This window comes from Callorhinus ursinus, unplaced genomic scaffold (genome assembly GCF_003265705.2).
Source record: "Callorhinus ursinus isolate GAN/ISIS: 27379988/994484 unplaced genomic scaffold, GSC_fseal_2.0 scaffold80, whole genome shotgun sequence".
Taxonomy (NCBI): Eukaryota; Metazoa; Chordata; class Mammalia; order Carnivora; family Otariidae; genus Callorhinus; species Callorhinus ursinus.
Window position 1 is genome coordinate 334,539 of NW_027397142.1, and position 23,033 is coordinate 357,571.

General features: G+C 56.7%; 1 protein-coding gene across 1 annotated transcript in view; it reads left to right on the forward strand.

Annotated features, from left to right (window-relative positions):
• The window catches only part of AGAP3 (ArfGAP with GTPase domain, ankyrin repeat and PH domain 3), a 55,285-nt gene that overhangs the window by 445 nt on the left and 31,807 nt on the right, over positions 1-23,033 (forward strand). Inside the window, exon 2 of the mRNA XM_073887507.1 lies at positions 169-226. Coding sequence (XP_073743608.1) covers positions 169-226 — 58 coding nt within the window. The remainder of the gene's footprint in view (positions 1-168; positions 227-23,033) is intronic.

The following is a 23,033-nucleotide window of genomic DNA, read 5'->3' on the forward strand; positions in this document are numbered from 1 at the left end:
TTCGGCGGCGCGGGGCCGGGGGCCGGGGGCGGCGGCGGCCCCTCGCAGCAGCTGGCCGGCGGGCCCCCCCAGCAATTCGCGCTCTCCAACTCGGCAGCCATCCGGGCCGAGATCCAACGCTTCGAATCCGTGCATCCCAATATCTACGCCATCTACGACCTGATCGAGCGCATCGAGGACTTGGCGCTGCAGAACCAGATCCGGGAGCACGTCATCTCCATCGAGGGTGAGCGGAGCCGGGGTCTGCGGGAGATGGGGCGCGGTGGCCCGGCTCGGCCACGCTCTCTCCGTCGGGGGTCCTCGCGCGCCTGAGGTCCCGGCCACGCGGTGTGCTGATCGTCGGCGCTGCAGAGCGGTCGGTCGTCCAGGCTTCTCTATATCTCGTCCGGGGACACTGTGGCTCGGGGCCGGTCCCGTGCCAGGGGACACGTTTTCTGATCTTAGTGCTCCAGGGCGCGAGGGTGGTGTCGCTCCCGGGACAGGTGCGCTCAGAGCCGCAGAGGTCCGGGGTGCTAGGGCCAAAGCTGGCCAGGCATGGCGAGGGAAGGTGGGCGCAGCGGAGGGCCTCGGCGGGCGGGGAGGTGGGGCCGCTGCCCCGGCCCTGCCCCGCGGCGGGGCGGGGGATCCAGCCTCCCGTTAGAGGATGGCAGCCTTCCCGGGCCCAGCGCCCGCGGGCCCCGGAGGGTGGCGCTCGCCTCGGCTCCCTTTCCCGACGCACACCCCCTACGCTGCCGCTGCCAGGCGGGCGCAGGCCGGGCCTGGCGCGGGGCTCCGGCGGCGCGACCGCGTGGGAGGCGCCGGCCGGTACATCCGCGCCTTCGCCGGGTCCCACGCGCACCCGGGAACCGCTCGGGAGGCGGGCGCGGGACTGCGGGGCGCTGACTGACCTCCATGGACACGGTGCCAGGCGTCAAATGCCGGAACCCTGGGCAACTGCCCTGCCCAGCGCCCCTTTCTCTAGGCTCTTGGGCCCAGGACTTTGGCCGCCAAGGCGGGGCAGAGGAAGTGGGTGCACGCTGCTGGCACATACCCCACGACCCCTGATGTGGTGGGGGTCCACCCCACCCACAGACAGCCTGGTGGCACCGTGACCTTTGAGGGCCCGAGGAGCAGATGGGCCTCACCCTGGGTCATCTGCTTCCTCTCTGGCTCCATTTGAAGGGGGACGCCCACCAGCAGGTGGTGGGTTCAGCCTTAGTGGAAATGCAGGGGGAATTGCAGGGTTTTTTTGGTGATGACATGGAGTTGTGGGCAGGGGCCTGTCCACAGTTAGGGCCACATTCTCATCTTCTTGTGTGAGGCTCCAGGGGCTCCCTCACATGAACACTCCTTTCTGCTTTTGGAGGTCCCACCAGCTGGGGAAGGAGCATTCAGTGTTTTGGGAGAAGACCCCATTTGGAGCTGGGGTCCTGCCCCGTTCTCGGAATGTTCCAATCTGACTTCCTCTGTCCTTTCCCCGGTCCTCTCTTACCTCTTCCCTCTCAAGGCTGAGTTCTCTGTGAACTAATTAGGCGACAGGAGAAACTCATTAACATGGATCTGAGTAAATGGCCTGAATCACCGTTGTTGTGGCTGGGGACCAGGAGATGGCATTTGTGTGAGCCCAGAGCCCCAAAGAGAGATGACCAAATTTTTCTCCTAGATCTGAAGCGGGTGGGGCAGGGAGAGTGGCCATTCCTCCATAGCTTCACTGTCCTTCCGAGGATGTAGAAGTTCCCCATCGGCTCTAAGATGCCCCCAGCTCCTTTTGGTGAAGAGACGCGGTGGGGTAGCCACGGAAGGGACTGAGGGAAGAAAGACATCTGCCGCGGAGCCCTTCCCTGAGCAGGGAGGGGCAGGAATCAGCTGGATTCCCGTCGAGCTCCAACTTCCTGAACACTGACCTGTGACCGCCCCCCCTCCTCCCCCCCAAGACACACCCCAGCTCAGGAGGCCTCTGGCTGGGCATCTTCTGTGACATGAAGGCCATGGTTCTGAGTTTTCGTCCCTGTCTTGAATTCAACATGACAGGCAGAATTTCCCCTCTTAGAGCCCTCCCCCATGACCAACTTCCCCATTGCGGTTTGGAAGTACCTCATGTTCTGTCTGCTTAGCCTGGAAGCTTGGTATCACCATCGTGAATCCTGGGACCCGATGTCTCATTGTCACCAGGCCCAGCTGCTCCTCACACATCCGTTCTCAGCTCTCCTGATCCCTGCTTCCCCGCTCTTTCTTGGCAGGGCCTCCCACCTCTTTCTTCCTGCTCCCCCCTTTTCTCCCAGCCTCTCTCCTGGAATCCATCTTTAGTACCCGCCTCACTCCGTTTCCCTGCTTTTGTCACCCAGCTCTAGGCAGGCGGCAAAAAAAAAAAAAAAAAAAACAACCCTAAAAAACAAAAAAACACACAACAACCCAGAAAACTCCTTCTCCAATTTCTGCCCTATACTCTTCCTGCAGTAGAGCCCCTCCATCTGCCAAACCATATTGCTGCTGCCTTGTAAAGCAGCGTCCCCACCTTCTTTCCTGGGGGAGGGAGGGGAGCAGCTTCCTGGGGCGTTTCCCTACTCCCTGTGAGCCTGACCGAGCCCCCCTGCCAGGGCCCAGCAGACCTGGGTCCGCGGGTTACATAACACATCCGTAGCCAGGGAGGCCGGTCTATGTTTACTAGGGCCGAGCTTCTTAGCGGGAAGGGATGACATTTTCCTAGTGTATAATAAGCTTTCGCATCACGCCGGTAATACTTCGGTGAAGGATTTATTTGCCCCGGCTCTGAAGGTGACCTAGGAGACGCAGTCAGAAGCCGTGTGGGACTAAAGGAGCATGATGGCACCTTGCCCTCCTGTCTTCTCCCTGCTTCCTTCAGTCACCTCTAACCCTGTGGCCGGGCGGGAGGAAGCAGAGGAACATTCAGCCTTCCTGTTTCAGGACAGGGTTTGAGGGGAGACAGATTGTTTCTGTAAAGTTCCTTTTCCACCAAAGGCCAAGGAAGGAGAAAAGGTGTCCAGCCTGCCGTTTTGAGGAATGAAAGAAGTGTAGCTGGGAGCTGGGGTGGAGGGATAGAAGACTTAACCGCAGGCGGAGCCTCTGAGCCAGTACCCCCTCCCTGGTGGGGGAACTAAGGCTTGGAGAAAAGAGGGATCGTGCGGGGCCTCGGGGTAGGAGTCTGTAGGGAAGGGAGCTCTTGAGACTTGCTCAGGTCTCCTGGCTGTGTCCTAGAAAGAGGGCTGCAGAGAAACCGGGCCTCGGGCCAGAGGGGGGACAGCCTGGGCACGTGAAACCTGCAGACACCGGGCCAAGTGAGTCAGGAGCCAGGATGAGCTGCTGGGAGAAGCAGCCTCGGGGTCCCAGCACGTGGCCTGGCAAGGCGGGCTGGGCTCTGAATAGACGTGAACCCGGGGAGGTCTGCCCCAGTGGAGTCCGAGCAGGGGTGGGCCCTGCAGGGCACGGGCAGGCCCGGGAAGCCTACTGTGGCCTCGGATGTGCCGTGTGGCTACTCCTTGGGCAGGAACTGGGGCTTGGTCAGCTGGTGACTTGTTGCTGTCCCTTTTGTTTCCCTCCACTTTTTTTTTTTTTTTTTTAAACAATGGAGTGCCTCTGAGCATTCCGGTGGCACCTCACTCTTTGAGGGCTTCCTCAGGCTCTGCTGGCCAGGCACCAGGATGTGGGGCTGCGTAGGGCTCTGGGACTGAGGTCGGTCCCCAGGTACAGGTTTTCCTGGTGGGTTCAAGCCGAGGCTAGAGAGGGATGGTGCGCCTGAGCTGTGGGCAGAGGGTGCTGGGTAGGGGCTCGGAGGGAGCGGGCAGGGGGTGCCCGCCTCAGCAGCAACTCGCCCTTGCACGCCCGCCTGGGGCTTGCGTTCATCCTCCTTCCTCTGTGTCCAGTGACGAGATCCTGGCAGTGGCCCTGGGATTTTGTGAGACAGGTGGAGAGCAATTGTAGCCATTTTGGAGACAGGGAAGCTCACTCCTGGGCTCCTTTGCCCTTCTGCCTCTTCCTCGAGGTGGCTGGTCCCCAACTGGTGCTAACACCCACCCGGGGGACTTGCGGAAGGACACATTTCCCTCGCTTCCTGCAGGCGATCTGATTCAGTAGGTTTGAGATGGGGGCCCAGGGATCTGGGTTTGTCACTTCCCCGGGCGTGCTGGTAATTAGCTGGTTGCTGGAATGAGTGCCTGGTGGGGGCCTGGAGGCTTAAGTAGGACTTTGCACCAAAGAGCTCTAGGAATTCTGAAAAGGAGGGTATCTGTGTGGGTGCTAGTGGCCGGGGAACGTCGCATTTGCTCCAGATACATTTATTTAGCTCCTACTGTGTGGCCCAGTTGCATGTAGCACAGTGGAAGACAGGGAGGAGCCAGAGGAGGGGTCACACGGGTACTCTGGACCCCGAAGTTGAACGGATCAGCCTGTAGGAGGTGCCAGAGCGGGACTGGGAGTGGTGGGAATAAAGCTCAGATTTTAAGAAAACCGGGGCAAAGGTTAGAGCCTGGGGAAGACTCCTCAAGACCCCTTTCCTCAAGGGGTCAGGAGAGAGATGGAAAGACCACCTCCTCAGGCGGCAGAGAGATGGCTCATTCCGCCCCCCTCCATTCTGTCCTCGGTCACTGAGCTTCTGCTCTCTGCCCGGTGGAAGACCTCCTACAAATCAGACAGTCCTTGCTCCTGAGCACCCTGTGGCTGGCTCGGATTACTGACTTTTCTCTACCATTTATTTCTTAGTTGAATGTCGATGCCAGGCGTGGGGCTCCCAGAGACTTTCTCTGCAGACAGGACAGATTTGCAGAGGCAGCAAGGGAGGGAGAAAGTATGGTGTGGTGTTCAAGGAACAGCTGGCCGGTCTGCACACCTGGGGCACAGAGTCCAGAGGGGACAGGCCAGAGGGCCCTGGTTTGGGAGTTTTTCGTGCTTTATCCTGTGTTAATTTATTTACACTCCACCGTGATCCAGGAGAGCACTTAAGATGGTACGGAATCCTGCAGGAGATGGGCCAGCGTGTGAGGGTTGAAGCAGGAGCATTAGGGCAGTTGCGGCTGAGAGCAGGCTCTTGAGCCTGCGGGGAGCGGGGCAGGGGTGGTGGGCGGTGAGCGGCAGAGGGAACAGCGGCCATGGGGAGAACAGGCAGGAAGGGAAGCCGATCCATAAGTCCTTAGTGTCCACATTGTGCGTTTGCACCGTGAGCCTACCCTACGAGCTCTCAGGGAGTCAGTGGCCTCAGAACTTCAGGAGTGGAAGGAGTGAAGAAGATGTCCTTCTGGAAGAGCAGGCTTAGGGGAGCTGGGGGTGGGGAGAGGGGCAGACTGTGGCCCTGAGAACTCCTGTGTCCTTATTCGGCATCACCAGAACCCCCAGCCGGGAACCTTTAGCTTACCTTCTCTTTTTAATATGCAGGTAACTTGAAATTGGTTTAACCAGCTTGCTTTCCTTCTGACCCCTCGCTGACTTGCAGGCTGAGGGGTAAAGGGAAGGTAATTTGGGGATATGGAGCTGAGCCCCAGGGTGATGGAAGTGGGAGAGGGCGGTGACCTGGGGTGCTTGATTTGAGGATCTACGGATTGGCTGGTAGTGCGTTCCAAGGCTTAGCATTCTCTGCCTGCCTGCTGGACATTGTTATGAGGCCTTTGCATCACATGGCAGGTCTCTTTCTAGGTATGCAGGTATCATCCCCATTTTTGCAAAGCCTGGGACGTAGATTGAGCACCTGGGAGCAGCAGGAACTGGTTTTCTGGCTGCAGGGCTGGCACCTCCCCCATGGATGTGGATGGATGGATGGATGGATGAGCTTTGGTGGGTCAGATTGGATGCCCCCATCAGCCCTCCTAAGGTGCCTCTCAGGGAAGTTTTTTGACCTCCAATTTAACCTGCAGACACTTAGAATACAACTTAAAGAGAACTTAGGGCTCCTCCTTCCTGCTCTAATCTTTTGCATGTCTTGAATCCGCAACCGAATGGTGGCTCTGGGACGTCTCTCCCCTCCCTGAACAGCATAAATATTATTACATGTAGCACATAGATGCTGTCTCAAGAAACACTTAGAAATATTTAAAACATTTAAATATACGTGGAAACGGCAGAAGTAATGCACGCTTATTAGAACAAATTCAGATGGGGAAGGGAGGCAGAAGGAACACCTCCCCTCCTCAGAGGTACCTGCTGCTGGCTGCCTGATGCACGTCCTCCCGGTCTGTTTTTTCCCTGCACGTATCTGCTATCGAAGAACCTGTGATTGATTTGATGTTATTGGCATTTCCCGGCAAAGGTGGGATTTTGGTGGAAAGCCCCCTGCTGGGAGAACGGGAGCCCCTGCATTCATCTGCTCATCTGGGAGCTCCCTGCTGGACAATCGGGGGATTGAGGTTCTCTGTCGTGCCTGCCAGGCTGCGACTGGCAGGTCACCCCGTGCTTGACCTTTTTTGAGATTTGCATTCTCCTGCATCTGTGCCCCTCGCTGTGACTCTGCACACGGGTCCTTGGACCATCTCAGTCTTGGCTCTCTGGCCTCGGGGCCAGCCTGTCCACGGAGTGCAGGCTCCACTCCGTGAGCCGCGCTGAGCCTCACTTCCTGTGCGCAGTACTTGATATGTGCTGCCAGGGTCCCCTCAAAGAGCTGGTGGTTGCAGAGGTCCTCTGGGCGAGATCTGGGCGGTTGGGGAGACACAGGGTGGCATCACGTGAGGCTTGACGAGGTCGTGCGTGTAAGGGGCTCACGGTGGGGCCTGGCAAGGAGCCAGGCACACAGTGAATGCTCGCCACTATTTAAAAGAGTCAGTGAAGCGTCTGCCTTCAGCTCAGGTCATGATCCCAGGGTCCTGGGATCAAATCCTGCGTCAGGCTCCCTGCTCAGCGGGGAGTCTGCTTCTCCCTCTCCCTCTGCTGCGCTCTCTATCAAGTAAATAAATAAAATCTTTAACCCCCCCCCCAAAATGAAAGGCTGCAGGCTGCCTTTTAAAGAGAGTACGGTTTCTCACGCATCTTCTTGTATATAGATAGACCTTCGTACACTTGTCCGATGACTTCCTGGGACAAATTCCCAAAAGAAAAAGGTGAGACCGTCAGGTATGCACTTTTTTAGGACTTTTGCTGCACGCCACACTGCCCTCCAGGAAGGCCCTCCTGTTTCTAGGGGTAGAGACCGCCTGCTCCTTGCCCTACCTACCCGCCCCCCCCACCTCATAGGTTAAAAACCAATACCACCACCATTAGATGCTTTTCCTTGTTGTCTTATATTGTGTTGGTTTGATGACTAGTGAAAATCAACATTAAAAAACAGTTTTGGTTATTTGCATTTTGTTTTAATTCTGTTCACGTCCTTTATTCATTTTCCTCTTGGTTTGTTACTCTTTTCCTCCGGCATGTAAGATAGTTTTAATCTCTTAACGTGGATTTTTCTGAAGTAAGCATTTGTCTGCTGGCAGGAAGCCATGGCCTCGGGCGCTCAGGCGGCACGCGGGCCCTCCAGACCTGGAGCCGAGCTGACCGGACTGTCCTCTGGGCGCTGAGCAGAGCGAGCCCACGCCACATGGTTTCGGAGGGCTATGCCTGCGCTGTTTCTGTGCCTGTTGATAGTGGGTGTTTCTCTTTCTCTTCCTCGTCTGTCGGCACCCCTCTTTGCCACCGTTGGTGTGCCCGCCTACAGCACTTTCTCTTTTGCCTTTTAATTTGATGTTTTGATGGCTCGCAGACCCAGAGCCCAAGCTCATAGAGTGGGATTCGAGCCCAGGCCTGGCCTCTCGGGCGTGTGTGTCTGTGTGCGTGGGGGGCTGGGCAAGGCCGGGAGATCTGGACCCCGCTCGGGGCTCGCCCTGCTCGCCAGCAGAGCTGCCTACTGTCTCCCAGGCAAGGGCTGACAGACTTCTCTGCCCTGAGGATCTTTGGTAAATCAGGCCCTATAGGAAGGCCCTAGAACCTCTGGTGTGAAGAACTTTGATGATTTCGTGCCGTTTAGTTGCTCCGAAGTGCTCCTCTGCTTGGTGATGGCTTCTGGACTATTCCAGACTGCTTTACGTCGGGTGATGTGGTGGAGAGAATGCTGGGTGTCCTTCCTCGTCTGTCAGGGGTAATGGTTACCAACCTGGTTCTGGAGCCACACTGTCTAGATTTGAATCCAGACTTACCAGTTGGCAGCTGTGTGACCTTTGGTGAGTCCCTTAATCTCTCTGTGTCTTGGCTTCCTTGTTGCTAAAATGAGGTTAACAAGCGCCCATTTCATCGTGTAAGTGTGAGAATGAGGTCGGTGAATGCGTGCAGAGCTTTTAGATCGTTACCGTTCCCTCGGAAGTGCTCGTCCTGTGCTGGGTCCTGTCCCGTCATTCATACACTAGGTGCTGGCCACAGCCTTCGCAGGGTGGGAGTGGGGACTAAGGGCACGAGAGTGAATGTACCTTGCACAGGGCCCATGGCCCGTGACTCCTCCGGAGCACTGTCCAGTTACGTAGGTGAGTCCCATGTGTCAATTTAAATTTTCAAGTAGCCGTATTAAGAAAGGTTAAAAAAAAAAGGTGAAGTGAATTTTAATATTGTGTCTAATTTAACCCAGCATATCTGAAATGTCATTTCCATATGCAATCGATAGGACAAGTTATTAACGGGTCTTTTACACTCTTTTCCCACCCTGTCTTCAAGCTCCGCCCTCAGCACTGCTCCCCTGGGATGGGCCGAATCTCGAGTGCTCAGTAGCCACGTGGGGCCCGTGGCCGTGTTGGTGGAAGAACAGCTCTAATTTTAGCCCGTAATAAAAGAATACCTGTTTGTTGTAAAAAGTGAATATAAAAGTGCATCCTTTTTGACTTAGCTTTCTAAAGTATTGCATTAATAACACCTGCGTGCCTGGGTGGCTCAGTTGGTAAAGCGTCTGCTCAGGTCATGATCCCAGAGTCCCACATTGGGGGATCGAGTCCCACGTTGGGCTCCCTGCTCAGCGGGGAGTCTGCTTCTCCCTCTTGCACTGTGCTCTTTCTCTCGCTCGCTCTCAAGTTTATAAACAAGTAAAATCTTAAAAAAAAAGTAATAACGTGCCTTTCCTATAGGTCCCGCTGTTTTCGATCAGCCAGGCAGCAGGCGTGCGCTTTCCAAGCACCCGCTAAGGCTGTGGTGATTGATTGCAAACAGATCCATTGAGAAGGGACTGAATCCACAGTAGCTTTTTGTCACCGTGTCTTTTTCTGGAAACCGGAAGACCACCGCCGTGGTGAGGGCGCCCCCGCAAAACCTGTTCCGGTCACAGGGCTCTCACGCTCCACACTTGGGAGCTGCATTCATGTGGTTCTGCCCAAGGATGGAAGGTGGGGTGTGAGCCCAGGCCCTGCTGTTGCGAGATGAGTGCACGCGTCGTGGCCCTTCGCAGGCAGCACCTTGTTTTGGGTGGGCTGGCCACAGGCCTCGGTATAGCTCACTCTGGTGCGGTCCCCGTAACCCCTGCAGCTGGTGCCATGCCTTGCTTACCTCTCAGCCCCAGGCCTCCCTGTTGCCCGCCTGGAAGGTGATCCCGAATTCGGGTGAGGGAAGAAAGGAGGGCGGGGAAAGGCATGGCAGTTCCCATGGCTCCTTCCCTCTGCTGCAGGATGGGCCCACGTGTTCTCGAGTTCGACTGGTGGCCCGACCCTGGAGTGGCCGTGCAGGCTGGTGACCTGTCAGTGGACGGGGCTTGTGTGGACAGCACAGTGTGTGGACTAGCTGGCCTTTTGCATGTCAGCTTGCGACGAGGTCACACGGAGTGCTGGCTTGCGAGGGGCACACAGTCAGGGGATAGTGTGCTGATTGCATGGCCCCAACCACAGTGCACAGTTGGAGAAGGGTGAGCCCAGCCCTCGCGCTCTGCAGGACAGGAGGGTTCAAGGTCACTGGTTAGCACCCCAGGCTTTTTTGCATCATGGTGACCTCCTTCCAGCACACCAGCAGAGGTGGGCTGGGCGATTGATCCTGCGAGTCACCTCCCCTTCGACCGTGACCTGTGGCAGTGGTGCCGAGATGCTGTGTGTCACCAGCAAATGTCACAATATTCTCTTCACTCCGTCCTGGTGTTTGAGGCAGGGACTGTTTTTGTAGGTTTTTTTGGGTTTATGTTTTGCCCTTCATTTATGCTGAGTTGTATATATTTATATAAAATAGCGGGATACGTATTTATATTGCAGCGAGAGGTTGTAAATGTATGCACACTACTGGGAGACATGCGGCACAGAATAAAGCCCCCCTCCAGCCAGCCGCTCTGGGCTGGCTTCCTTGCCGTCTCTCGGCCCACGTCCCTACTGCTCAGTAAGGAGGCTTTCCTCGGTTCCACCTGCTCAGAGGTGAGGATGTTGTGGACCACACCCCAGAAGGCGAATCCCATGGTATTGCAGCAATAAAATGCTAGGCTCCTTTTACCACCGTCCTCTTGTTAATGGCAGGAAGGAGCCCAGTTCTTTGTCCAGGGACCCTGCAGACGACAGGGTGGGCTGCGCAGCCCCTTGTGGTAGCTTCAGTGGGACGTCTCAGAGTCCCCTCGGCCAACCCAAGAATACAGAAACCATCGTCTTGTAGGTCTCTCGTTCTCCCCAGCCTTGGCACTGTTGGGACGGAGACCCTGTCCTGAGCCTGTGTTAAAAGGTTCTCTTGTCATTTCCTGGGCCCCAGGTGGCATAGGGGCCCCTCCAGGGGGGTGTTACTGCCCTTCAGAAGAGAGCCTGATGGACACACCAGGCAGGAGGGGGTCAAAACCTGGTGTGTCCAGCTTCAAGACCCACCTTTCCAGTTTCGTCCATCACCGGGCCTAGAGCCGTTGGTGTTCTTACCCCCAGCTGGTATTTGTCAGGAGCTGGGATCTGCTTTGCTCGCCATGTCCCCTGTGGACACGGAGCCCTGAGCCAGTCTTGGGTGGGCCTCCTGGCCTGGCAGAGAATGCTTGACCAACAATCAGGAGGCCTCCCTGCTCTGTACCCAGCCCGGGAGCCCTGTTGGGCCCGGGAGGTCCTTCAGAGAGCCTCCCGCATGTATTACTGTGCTCTGTCCGGCCTGGTGGGCCGCTGCTGGCCTGAGGAGCAGGGGGCAGGTGGAGCTGTGGGCCATCAGCCCTCTGACAGCCCCGCGGGAGCAGGGCCGGAAGTCGGGAGGCCATTTAGGGTGGGGGCCAGGTGTTGTCACAAGGCCATGTGTCTTCTCACAGGAGAGTGGAGAAGGGCCTCGCATGGGAGTCTTTGCAAGGGGGGGGCTCTCGGCTGCCTTGTGCCCCGGCTGCGGACGTGCGTGGAGGATGGCAGGAGGGTGGAGGCGCGTCCGGTCCTCTGTCCTCCCTCTTGGAGTTCACGTTCCTCCCCGAGGGGTCAGAGCTGGGTCAGAGCTGGGACATCATTGAAGACGTGGGTGTCCTGCTTTTTGGTGTGTGCTTCTGACAGGTCAGCTGGCTCAGGTCTTAAAAGCCATTCCCAGTGTAGTGAGGAAGCCTCCCTGGGAAGCATGGAAGTGGCCCTCCCTCCATCACGCCCCGGGGAGGGAGGGGGAGGGAGGCCAAGGAGCCGGTTACTGGAGGAGAGGTAAGCCTGGGACCGGCCCACCCCGTGTGACCCTCGCTGCTTGACAGGGTGGCTTGACAGGGTGACCGTGGCTGAGGCCCTGAGGGCGAGGCCTTCCCTCATCTCTGGAGCCTCGGATGCCATGCAGCCGGCACCAAAGAAAAATCAACATCGTGTGTAAGAAAAGCGTGCGTGCCTTGGGCGGTGAGTGGCTTCTATGCCGCGAGCAGGTGGAGCGGGACGGCCGAGTGGGTGCCGTGGCAGCCCGGCTGCTTTGATCGGCACTGCGAGACACTGTTTTACTGGAATACTGATTTTATTATGAAAATTGCTGGCGTAGTGTGTTTTTAAACTATTCAAATGTGCCACCCCACACGGCAGCACTTTGTGTTTGTGCTGCAAATGTCGCGAGATTGACAGCTCTTGCAGCAGCGGGCGCGGGGAGCGGCGGGGTTCTAAGTGAAGGGTGGCAGGATCAGATCTGGGATCTCAGAAGGGGCCGTACTAACCAGATTCACTTCCTGCGCATGCTCCTTACGCGCCCGCCACTGCCCTGTGTGCCTCCTCATGGTTCGCTGGACATCCCTGCACGGTGAGTGTTCCCCCCGTCCTGCAGAGGGGGGCAGAGATGGAAAGGGATGTGCTCAGGGTTGCTCGCTCTTAGGGGCGGAGGCAGGACCGGACCCAGGAAGGCTGGTTTCAGAGCCTGTGCTTGGGCCCGCAGGTGTTGCTGCACCATGAAACAGATACAGCTTTTAAAATACAGGAGAAGGGGCTCCTGGGTGGCGGTCGGTGAAGCGTCTGCCTTCAGCTTGGGTCATGATCTCGGGGTCCTGGGATCAAGCCCCGCGTTGGGCTCCCTGCTCGCGTTGGGCTCCCTGCTCGGCGGGGAGTCTGCGTCTCCCTCTCCCTCTCCCCCCCCCCCCCCCGCTCATGCTCTGTCTCTCTCGCTCACTTTCTCAAATAAGTAAATGAAAATCTTTAAAAAATAAAATAAAATGAAACACGGGAGAAAGTTCAGAGACTCTTGTCTCTTCTGGGGATATGAAGGGTCCCCTTAAGCCGGATAGGAAACCTAGAATTTATGGAGGAGAAAACACGCCAGATTTTCTCCCCAGCTTTTTATTTTGGAAAAACCACCACCTTGAAAGGCGTTTGCTCCCTCCTCCTCGCTCCGCACCTCACCTTCTCCAAAGGCCCCTGAGCTAGCATCTCCCAGCACCGGCACATTCTTGAACGAAACAGAACACCAGTGTCACACCCGAGAGAATTGACAGGAATCCTCTGGTGGCATTTAAGAGCTCACCCACAAGCAGATTTCCTCAGTTTCCCCCAAATACCTTATATGTCCTTTGGTCTTTCCAAAGCAGGATGGGATGAGGCCGGGCCAGATTTCTTGGAAAAGGTCCGTGCCCTGGCTTTGGATGCTCCTGCTGCCTGGCTGTCTTGAAGTTCTCTGTCCCCAGAGCTGCCTGGGACCTGGAGGTTGAGGTGTTGATGAGATCCAGATTAAACCCTTTTGACAGGATTACCCCCTGTTGCGTCACATCTGGCCCTGCTGTTCGTGATGTTAAGGAGCTAATGGTCTGGAAGGTCCATTTCCTCCCACTTAGTGGTTGCTAAGTGATCTGTGGGCTGGGGCTTGGGCACCACGGAAGTCAGCGGCTGCCAGGGACCCCTCCCCTTGCGGGGGGGGCGGGGGTCTCTGTGTGCATCAGCGAACTGGTGTATTGAGGTGGCCGCGTGCTGATTTTCTCAGGTGCCTGTTCCTTCTGTGAGTGCTAGCTGGTGTTCTTCCAGTGAGAAGAGCTTCGTCCCAGCTCACCCTTTTGTATCCTCTCTCCTGGTCTCACGGATTTTTGTTGGTGGTGGTGTTCAGATGTTCTAATATAATTAATTGCAAAATTAACAGATTTAATTACATTTCTGTGGAGTAAAGTAGGAGAATTTGCTTGCCACGTACATATGCTAGTTAAATGCTTAAGATGCCTGTGATCGAGTTCCTGCAAACTGTGAAGAAGATTTTTTTAATTCCAAAGGTAAACGGGCAGAGCAGAGGACCAGAAAGACAGTTCAGAGAAGAGGAAATGCACGTTGTTGGTGATCATGAAAAGCTGCTTACCTCACGAGTAATCGGGGTTGCAGATCAGAAGAGCAAGGTCCCGGGCGGGCTCCCCTGTCCGAGAGCAGGAGGCAAACACACAACTCTCGATGCCGATGGGAGGGCCAGTGTTGACCTGCCCCGCTGGGCTGGCGGGAGATGGGGCCCGTGAGGGAGAAGTCTTTGGATGCTATCCATTAACATGAAAAATTTGTCCGTCTTTGAACCCAACTGTCCTACTTTCTTCCCCATGCAAAGCAGCAGCTTATAGTGGTTTGAAAAAACAACAACAACAAAAAAGGAAGCCACAGAATGCCCTCGAGTCTGGGAACAGTGGGATGAGGGTGGAGTGTGTGCACTGTGAAATATCGTGAAGCTAGCAATCGGGGTGAATGGGAACCATGGCCACGGTCGGGGTGTGGACAAGAGCATGTGGGGAGCAGCTGGTGCATTTTGGTGCAGTGCTGGAGGCCGGGTCCCATTGAGGTGGTGGTAGGGGGGGACTGGACACTCATTCTGGAAATTTCTACCCATAAGGAAGTGCCAGGGGGCCAAAAGCAGTTTCCTGAGTGTGTTGTGAAAGTGGTTTTATACCCCAAAATAAAATTTTAAGAAGATGGAACGTGTACATTTATTACATGTACCAGTCCTAACCCACTTTCCTATTTTGTGTCTCACCCGGAGTTGGAAGGCCCTCGTGTGTGAGTCCTTGTTAGGACGTGTGGTGACCTCAGAACAGCTGCGGACGTTGGGGGCTGGGGGCTGGGGGCTGGGCAGAGCGGGGGTTGGGGGGTCTGAGCTTCCAGCCAGGACAATGCAGACCCGCCCATTTTTCTGATGAGCCACATGTGTCCTTTCTGCGTGCAGCCCTCATCCCCAGGTGGAACAGCCTCCTGCTGCTACCGTTTCTTTTCCTTTTTACAGAGGTCGTGTTCTCCCTATACACGTTGTAGACAGCACAGTAAATAAAAGAGACATTTTGCAGAAAAATAGTAAAAAAAAGTCATTGTAGTTCCTAACTGCCACAAGTTAGCCACTGCCCTCCTTTGGATGTGTTCCTTGCACATGGGCCCGTGGTACATACAGTCTTGCTTAAAAAAAAAAAAAATGACCATAAGTGCCACCGCCACCTGTGTGAGGTAGAAAAGGCTTTGCAAACGTCTTAAGCGGTGGCGCCATGTTCCACCTTCTGGAGATGTGGTTGTTGGCTGCCTTATTCCCGTGTTGCTGCTGGGCGTTTCGTGTTGCTTTCACTCATTTGGAAGCCCTGGACATCTTCGGGCCTCCGTCTGTCCTTCCCTCCGTGTCAGGTGGTCCCCGGGGCAGCATGGATTCTGGGGGCCCAGCCTCTCTTCCCCACCGCGCCTCACATGCTTGCACCGGGACCACTGCACACCCTAGCCCACTGGCAGGGCTTTGGAAAGTGAGCAGAATTTCATTTTTAATTTCTATTTATTCGAGTATCAAATGAAAATGAGTGGTGTCCGCTTGTATTGGCCATTTGTACTTGCTTGTATTGGCCATTTGTACTTTCTTTACTCACGTGGAGGTATTTTTTTTTTCACGTGGAGATTTTATGTTTGTTTTTTTAAGCAACATTTGTGATATTAACCCATTGATCTAGCTACCTTCCTGCCACCCCCCACCTCAGGTGTCGATTTCCCTTTAATTCTATTTTTCTTAGGGTTCTTAGCATTTTTAATTGTTCTGGATTTTTTTATGTTTATGTATTTGGACTTAATCGATCTTCTCTTTCCTGTCCTTTATTTCTTTTTTAAGATTTTATTTATTTGAGAGAGAGAAAGAGAACAAGCGCACAGAGGGAGAGGGAGAAGCAGACTCCCCGCTGAGCAGGGAGTCCGATGCGGGGCTCAATCCCAGGACCCTGGGATCATGACCAGAGCCCAAGGCAGCCACTTCACTGACTGAGCCACGCAGGCGCCCCTCCCCTTTCCTTTTAAATCCGACAAGCCTTGGGGCATATTGCTTCCGGCTATACCCTCTCCTGGTTCATCCCCCCCCACAAACGCAGACTGCCGAAGTTAATGGGCTTCCCCTGGCTTCCCAGCCCTGCGTTGTGCGGGCTCAGCATGGCCGAGGTCTCAGGCTCCAGGGGGACCAGGGGGTGTGTAAGGGCACCGAGGAGTGTAAGGAGGGTACACAGAGGGGCCCTGTGTCCCTTCTGCATGCGGGCTGGCACAGTGCTGGCGCAACACCACTGGGTGTGGGCAGAAGCTGGGCAGTGGAGACCCTGCAGGGCAGGTGGGGAGGAGAATGTTCATTTGGCTCAGAAAGCTTGTGGTCCCCCAGGGAAGGAAAGCATCTTCATCTGGGGTGGGGGAGGGCTCTGACTGACTCCCCTCCTCCCTGACCGGCAGGCCCAGCCTCTTTGTGGCTCTGTCTACATGGCAGGAACGTGAGGAATGCGCTCATGCCAGGGGCTCAGCAGCCCCAAATAGCCCCCTTTTTGTGTCAGAAGTAATCATTTGATGTGGTTTTCTGTTTTGTGTCGTATGTACATAGACATCGCTGGGAGAGGTGGCTGCAGAACCTGAATCAGCCTCTCTTACTGAGGCAGTAGGACTGGGCCAGGAGTTTGGAAGTTAGGGAAGGAGGAAGCTGAGGCCGGGGCGGGGCGGGGGGGGGGGTTCTTTTTGGAAGGAGGGCCCTTGCTAGGAAGGGCAAGCCTGGTCTTCGCTGATGTGCATACCCAGAAAGGAAGACAGGCAGGGGCTCCCTGCAAGATGAGCTCTGGGCCCAGGTCGGGCCTGTGTCCGCAGAGATCTTGGCCGGCCAGGGAGGCCCAGGGGCTTGGGGCCGGCCAGGCGGCCTGGGTTCAGATGCCAGCTTCAGCTGCTTACTAGCTGGTGACCTTAGGCCGATTGGCGTCTGTGCCTTAGCTTTCGCACCTGTACATTGGGGGAAGTGACCTACCTTTCTCGGAGGGTTGTTGTCAGAGATAAATGGGTCACTGGGTGTCACGTGCTCAGTGTGGCTGATTGTGTTCAGTGAGTGGCTCTCACTACCAGGTGACCAGCCGTGTCCCATGTGGCTGTTGACTTGCATGTATAGGGCACCAAAGGTGTCTCTGCTGCCCTCAGGGCTGGCCCATGTGTGCCCAGGAGCCCAGGCCCCGGTGAAGTGAGAGCAGATCCGGTATTAGCTTCTACAGCAGAGACAAGATGAGCTGGGGAGGCTGAGGGGGCAGCAAGGTGTGGGAGTCCCCCAAAGCTTTGTGATGGCAGCAGGCATGGATGGGCTGAGTGTTCTGACCACAGCCGCTGAGCTGGCAGGGCCCTGCTGGAGAGGCCTTCTGCTTCCTTCAACACAGAGCCCTTGCGGGACCCCCACCCCCAGCCCTCCAGCCCCCCGGCCCCAGGCAGTGGGCAGGAATGGCCTTGGGAATTGGCCAGAGCCTGAGGAAGTTACCTGCTCCACTTTCAAAATCTGTAGGGGGAATTCAGACACTTTTAAACTTCTGTTCGCTGGACTCTCGAACTACCCAAGTCTTTTTTAGCGTGCACTGCCCCTCAGCCCCTTTGCCTTGGGGCCGTGCACTTGCACCTGTGTACCCGGGCTCTCAGCCACCTGGTGGCACTTCACTTTCCATAGCTCCTCCATCTTGGAGCTGAATTAGCGCAATTATTATACTTCGTGGAATATTCGCTTTTATTTTTTTTAAGGATTTATTTACGAGAGAGAGTGTGAGGGGAGGAGGAGGGGCAGAGGGACAGAATCTTCAAGCAGACTCCTCGCTGTGCACGGAGCCCCATGTGGGGCTCACTGGGGGGCTCGATTCCAGGATCCTGAGATCATGACCTGAGCCAAAACCAAAGTCAGTTCATAGTGTCACCCCGGCGCCCCTGGAATCTTTCCTTTATTCAGATATCTTACTTTGGTAAAAATAAGGTGAAAGCAGACAAGCTGCCATACTGCTGATCAGGAATGAAGATCTCATAAATTGAATGCCTCTGGGAGCCATGGGACTGGAAGAAGCAGATTTTTAGCTCATGGGACTTACGCTGGACCTTGGTTCAGTTTTGAAGGAAGCAAACACTTTTATTTTTTTTAATTTATAATTTTTTTTAAAAGAATACTTTTTAAGACATATGAAATGCAGGATATGTGTCAGAATTGAGATGGAAAGGCAAGGAGCCATTAGGGAGCGTGCACGGTGGTACATTCTGTGTCTGGAATCCCCGACCGGAGTGCCCCGCCCCTGCCCTGCAGGGTCAGTGGTGTGTGAAAAGCAGTAGATTTTCTTGGCAGAGTGCAGCGTGCACAGGGCCCATGGTCCTAGTTCTCGGTCTGAGCAGGGAGCAGTGTCTGTCCAGGTCCCTCTTCGGGTTTTAGGATGTGGCAAGGGGGAACAAGGTCAGGAGGCTGGTACAGGAGGTCAGGAGATGTACAGAAGTACTGAGCCTAGCACAGAGCTTGTGGACAGACAGAAAAACAAGGAAACTACTATGGAGTAGCTAGCTTGGTGCTAGAAGGCTGTTTCCAGGTTGGGTAACTGCTCAGCAGAGGGTGGTCTTGGTTTCCTCCCTTTGTCTCCCACCCTTGCTTGCCCCTTGGGTCCTCTCAGCTTCTCCATGGGGAGGATGTGAACGCAGCCACTGGGGAGCTCTCTGCTACCCTGACCTTGGGAGGTGGGGGCGGAATGGCCCCCTGGAGCCCACCCCCTTGCTCCTGCAGCTCTTGGGCAGCACACTCATTCTCCCCCGGTCTGGAGGCCACGAGTCGGAAATCCAGGAGTGGGCAGGCCGGGCCACGTTTCCTGTGAAGGCCTTTCTCCACGGCGTGTGGACTGCTGTCTTCCCCCTATAGCTCATTGTTTTCCCTCTCCATCACTGTCTCTGTCCAGATTGCCCCTTTTTGTAAGGACAGCAGTCAGAGGGGCGCCTGGGTGGCTCAGTCCTTAAGCCTCTGCCTTTGGCTCAGGTCATGATCCCAGGGTCCTGGGATCGAGCCCCGCATCATCGGGCTCCCTGCTTGGCGAGCCTGCTTCTCCCTCTCCCTCTGCCTGCTGCTCCCCCTGCTGTCTCTCTCTGTCACATAAATAAAATCTTAAAAAGGGGGGGGCAGCAGTCATAAGGGAGTAGGGGCCCACCCTACTCCGGCGTGACCTCATCTTTGCCAGCGTCCTATTTCCAAATAAGGTCAGGACTGGGGGTTAAGACTTCGAAATATGAACGGTGGGGGGCACAGTTCAGCCTGGAACAGCTTTCAGCAGATTTTCAGAGAAAGACTGGATCCGGAGGGGTCCCAGGGATGTCCGAGGTCTGCCTCCACGGTCTTGAGGAGTGACGGGACCAGCAGTGGCCTGGCCTGGCTGATGTATAACTGCTGGCACGTCCCACTAGGTTTCTGACTTGATGAAAGCTGGTTTCAGTTGTTCCTGAGTCCCAGAGGACTCTGTTCTCTCTCTCTCTCTCACCGAGGGACAGCTCCTTTTATGGATCCCCTGCCTTGTGCCAGGCACCGTGTTGGGCCCTCCACAGTCACAGCGCTGGTCCTCCTAGCAACTTCAGGGGGCAAGGTGGGATTATTTCTGGTTTGCAGACTAAACCCCGAGACCCAGTGAGGTTAAAGTGGCTGTAGACAGGCACACGGCTAGTAGGTGCCAGAGGCTGAATTTGAACCCAGTTCTCTCAACTCCAGAGCACCCCATGCCTCTAGACTGGGATCTTTGGAAGATGATTGGGCCTGTGATTTACCTCCTTAGCCGACTGTCGCAGCCAGGGACCATCCCTCCCTCCCCATAGGGAGAACAGAGGCCTGGGCTTGCAGTTCATGCTCAGCAGGCATGCATGCATTTGTTCACAGAACCATTCACAGAACCGTGGCACGACTCTGTCCCCGGCAGGCGGGCGGGCCAGGTCCTAGGGGGAGTGGTAGACGCGAAAAGCAGCCGAGAGTGAGGAGCCTTCCGTGCGCGTGGTGACGTCGCTGCTGCTCTGGTCTCCGTGGACAGTTCCTGAGACCCAAGACTCGCCGGGAGGCCCGGAAGTCAGCGGGGAGGCAGCCTGGAGTCTCCCCCTCCCGTCCGCGGACTCCCCAGGCCGCCACCCGGAGGCCTGCGCAGAGGAGCCTGCTGGAGGCCGCCCCGCCTCAGCCCGCCCTGGGTGTGGCCCTGGCCGCCGGCCCCGGCTCAGGCTCAGGCTCCCCGGGCGCAGGCTGCCGTCCTCCCTCCCGCCGCCTTCCCGCCTTGCTCCCGCCTTGCTCCCGCCTTGCTCCCCGCCTCCCTCCCCTCCTCCGCGGCATCCCGGCCGCAGGAAGATGTTTTGCTGCCATCTTGTGGGCACGGAGAGCCCGGCCGCCGTTGGAGGGCCAGTGTGGCTCTGGGACCACTGGGGCCACGGGAAGGAGCCCACATCTCTCCCTCCGAGCGAGCCACCACGCGTGCCCTTTGGCTTCCCTTCCTGTCGCTGGGAAGGATGTCCACAGGCTCTGGGCGGCGTGTGTGGCCTCAGCCGGGCGCGCCTCAGCACGTATCAGTGGGTCACCCCTGGCAAATATTTGAGCAGAGACTAGGTCTGAGGTCGTGTGGGATCCTGGGGCTGGAGGCCGCCCTTTCCTCACAGTGTTTGGTTTCTGTGCAGTGCCTCCCACAGCATACCTTCACATCTCCCCCCACAGGTAGCCGGGGTTAGTCGTGTCCCCCTGCCACCCCCAGGCTCAGGCCAGTCCACGTGGTGGGTCCAGCCCACCCAGCCGTGGATACCTCTAGAGTCGGCTCTTGCTCTTTCTGGTTTCCCAGCTCATTTTCTGTGCTCTCTGCTTCCAGGGAGATGTGTCTCCAGCCTCCCCCAGAGTGCACACCGCGGGGCCTCGCGAAAGAGGCTGTCTTTAATTCCCCCAGAAATTGCCATGGAGTCTCTCCGCCCTCAGCAGCAGAGCTAGCCTGGTGTTTCTGAGGACCTTAGGAGACGGAGAACTCACCTGAGGGCTAGCCTTTTGGAATTTCTGTACTGGTCACACCATCCCAGCTTGAAGATTTTTAGGATGGTCCTAATGTCTTTCGGGCCGTGCTGCGTGGACCTGTGTTTGCCACGGCTCTCTGGAGCAGGATCTTGTCAGGCAGAACACAGAGACTTCAGTTTGTGATGCCAGCGAGGAAGAGAGATTTGTGCCTGCACTGTTCTCCCTGAGGTCCTCGACTGGCTCGATGGCCCGGGGATATTTATGTGTAGGCAGCTGTCCTTCTCTAGCTTCTCTGGGTCGAGAAAGGCTTCTGGGAAGGAGGAAGAGGAAGAAGGCAGCCAGGGGAGGAAGCGGAAGCTGTTGCCGGTTTGGGAAGTGACCCAGGCTGAGCACTTTGGACTAGATTCCGCAGGTGCAGTGGGAGCCACCGGGAGCTGGTGCATCCCCCGAGAATGTAAGATGTTCTTTTATCTCTGGGACTAGGCACCGCTGCCTGCCTTCCCACAGCAGGTCTGTGTGTATCTGGGGGCCTTTGCCCCTTGTATGCCATCCTGCTCCTCTCCCGCTGAGACAGCCAGGGGAGTCCTAAGGCAGCCCATCCCCAGCTGGGCACCTTGTCCCTGTCCTTCCTCAATCCCCGGACAGAGCTGCCATCCTGTGCTCGCAGTTTCGTTGGCTCGGGGCAGGGGAGGGTTTGTAATGAGCAGCCCTGTTCTTCTGGGGAGGGGTAATTCCCTATGTGTCTGAGAGAGAGGGCAGACAGACAGATACGCAGATAGGGCAGTGGAGTGTGGGAGACTTAAATGTGAGGAACTGAGGCAGGACTCCAGGGCTGCGTTCTTGTCGCCGCGCCTGAAGGATCCTGGGAAAGGCTCTTCTGTGGAACCGTCTATTATGTGGGGAATATGCATGCTGGAGAGGGAGAAGCCATCCTCATCACTGTTAATAAGTAGTCCCAGGAAAATACGAAACCACCCCCAGGGCTCTCCAGGCCTGGGAGATCCAGCCCGGGACTTGAGAGTTTCCAGCTCTGGGCTCTTGGGCAGCACCTAGGATGGAGAGGCCCTGCCTTCCTCAGGCATTCCCCCACCCCAGCCCCCTCAGGAATGTGCCACTTTTATCTTGTACTTTGCTTCTACGCAGAAGCATGGAATTCTGAGGCTGAGAGGAGGGACATTGGGAGTTGGGCTGGACTGGGGGGTGTGGAGAAAATTGGGGAGTAGCATTTCTGTAAAGCACATGCAGCCTTCCTCATCCTTGCCACTACCTGAACTGGGTTCTTGATCTGCTCGTGGTCTTACGGATTATAGTAAACTAGCTCATCTCCAGGGCCTCCGAAGAGGACTGATGTTTAAAATGAAGTGGAAAGCACAGCAGGGCAGCTCCCGGCCTCCTGCCCCCATCCTGGGGTGAGCCCTGCACTTCACGAGCGCCGGGTGCAGCCCACACTCATGAACAGGCATCTGTGCTGGGAGAGGGTGAGCATCAGGCTCCAGCCAGAACTGAGGGCAAACACTTCACCTTGGCCAGCCGACCTCTGGACAGCCTCTGAACAGGAGGTGAGACCCAGCGAGCAGGAGACTGGAGACTCAGGGATGCAGAAGTGAGTCACTTGTCCAGAACTGTGTGGTCCAGGACTGAAGGTTACCTTTTGACTTTCCACTGCCCTTAGGCAGGACACTTCACCGAACCCAGACAGTTTTACCATCTCCGAGGGAGATCACCTCGGCCATTAACAGAGGAGCTGCCTGTAGCATCCAGCAACTCTGAATTCTGGGGTTTCCCAACCTCACAATGTCTCAGCCAAAAACTAAGGCCCACGAGTTTACAGACAAGGAGACTGAGGGCCAGAGGGGGCATATGACTTGGCTCCTAATTTAAGTTTTTCATAACGCGGGCCCTGTGGTGTAACACCTGTTTGGTCCTTTAGAGAAGGAGCCAATGGCCCACTTCTCTCCAAAACGGGGCCCACTGTGTGGTGTGCTGAGGACTGTTATTTATTTGGCCTGCTGGTAATGACAGCTCAGTCACCTACTTGCCCCAATCTGAGGAGGAGCCCTGGGCTGGAATTTCCTGTTTTCTGAGGGCTCCGGGGGCTGCCCCAGCAGGCTGACTCCCCTGCCGCCGGCTGCCGCCGTTCCAGGGTGTTCCAGGCCGGGCTTTGCCGCCTCTCCTTGCTGGGCCGGCTCCGGGCCTCTCCAGGTCTGGGCTTGCCGGCTGCGAGGTGGAAGCGCCGAGGGACTCCGTCGGCCCGACACCAGGTGCCCAGAGGCCGGAGGTCCGTGCGCCCCGGCCGCGGCCCCGGCCCGGGCCCAGCCCCGCGCCCCTCGCCATGGGCCTGGCCCTCGCCCGCGGGCCCTGAGCATGGAGCGGGGCTGGCCGCCGGGGGACAGCTGCAGCCGGGAGCGGCCCGCCGTCTGCCGCCGCGCCCTCAGCGTCTGCGACTCGCTGGACCTGCACGGCGCCCCGGCCGGCCGCGCCGCCGCCGCCCTGCAGGCCGCCCTGAGCGCCGCGCGCGAACAGCCGGCGCGGCCGCGGAGCGTGTGCTC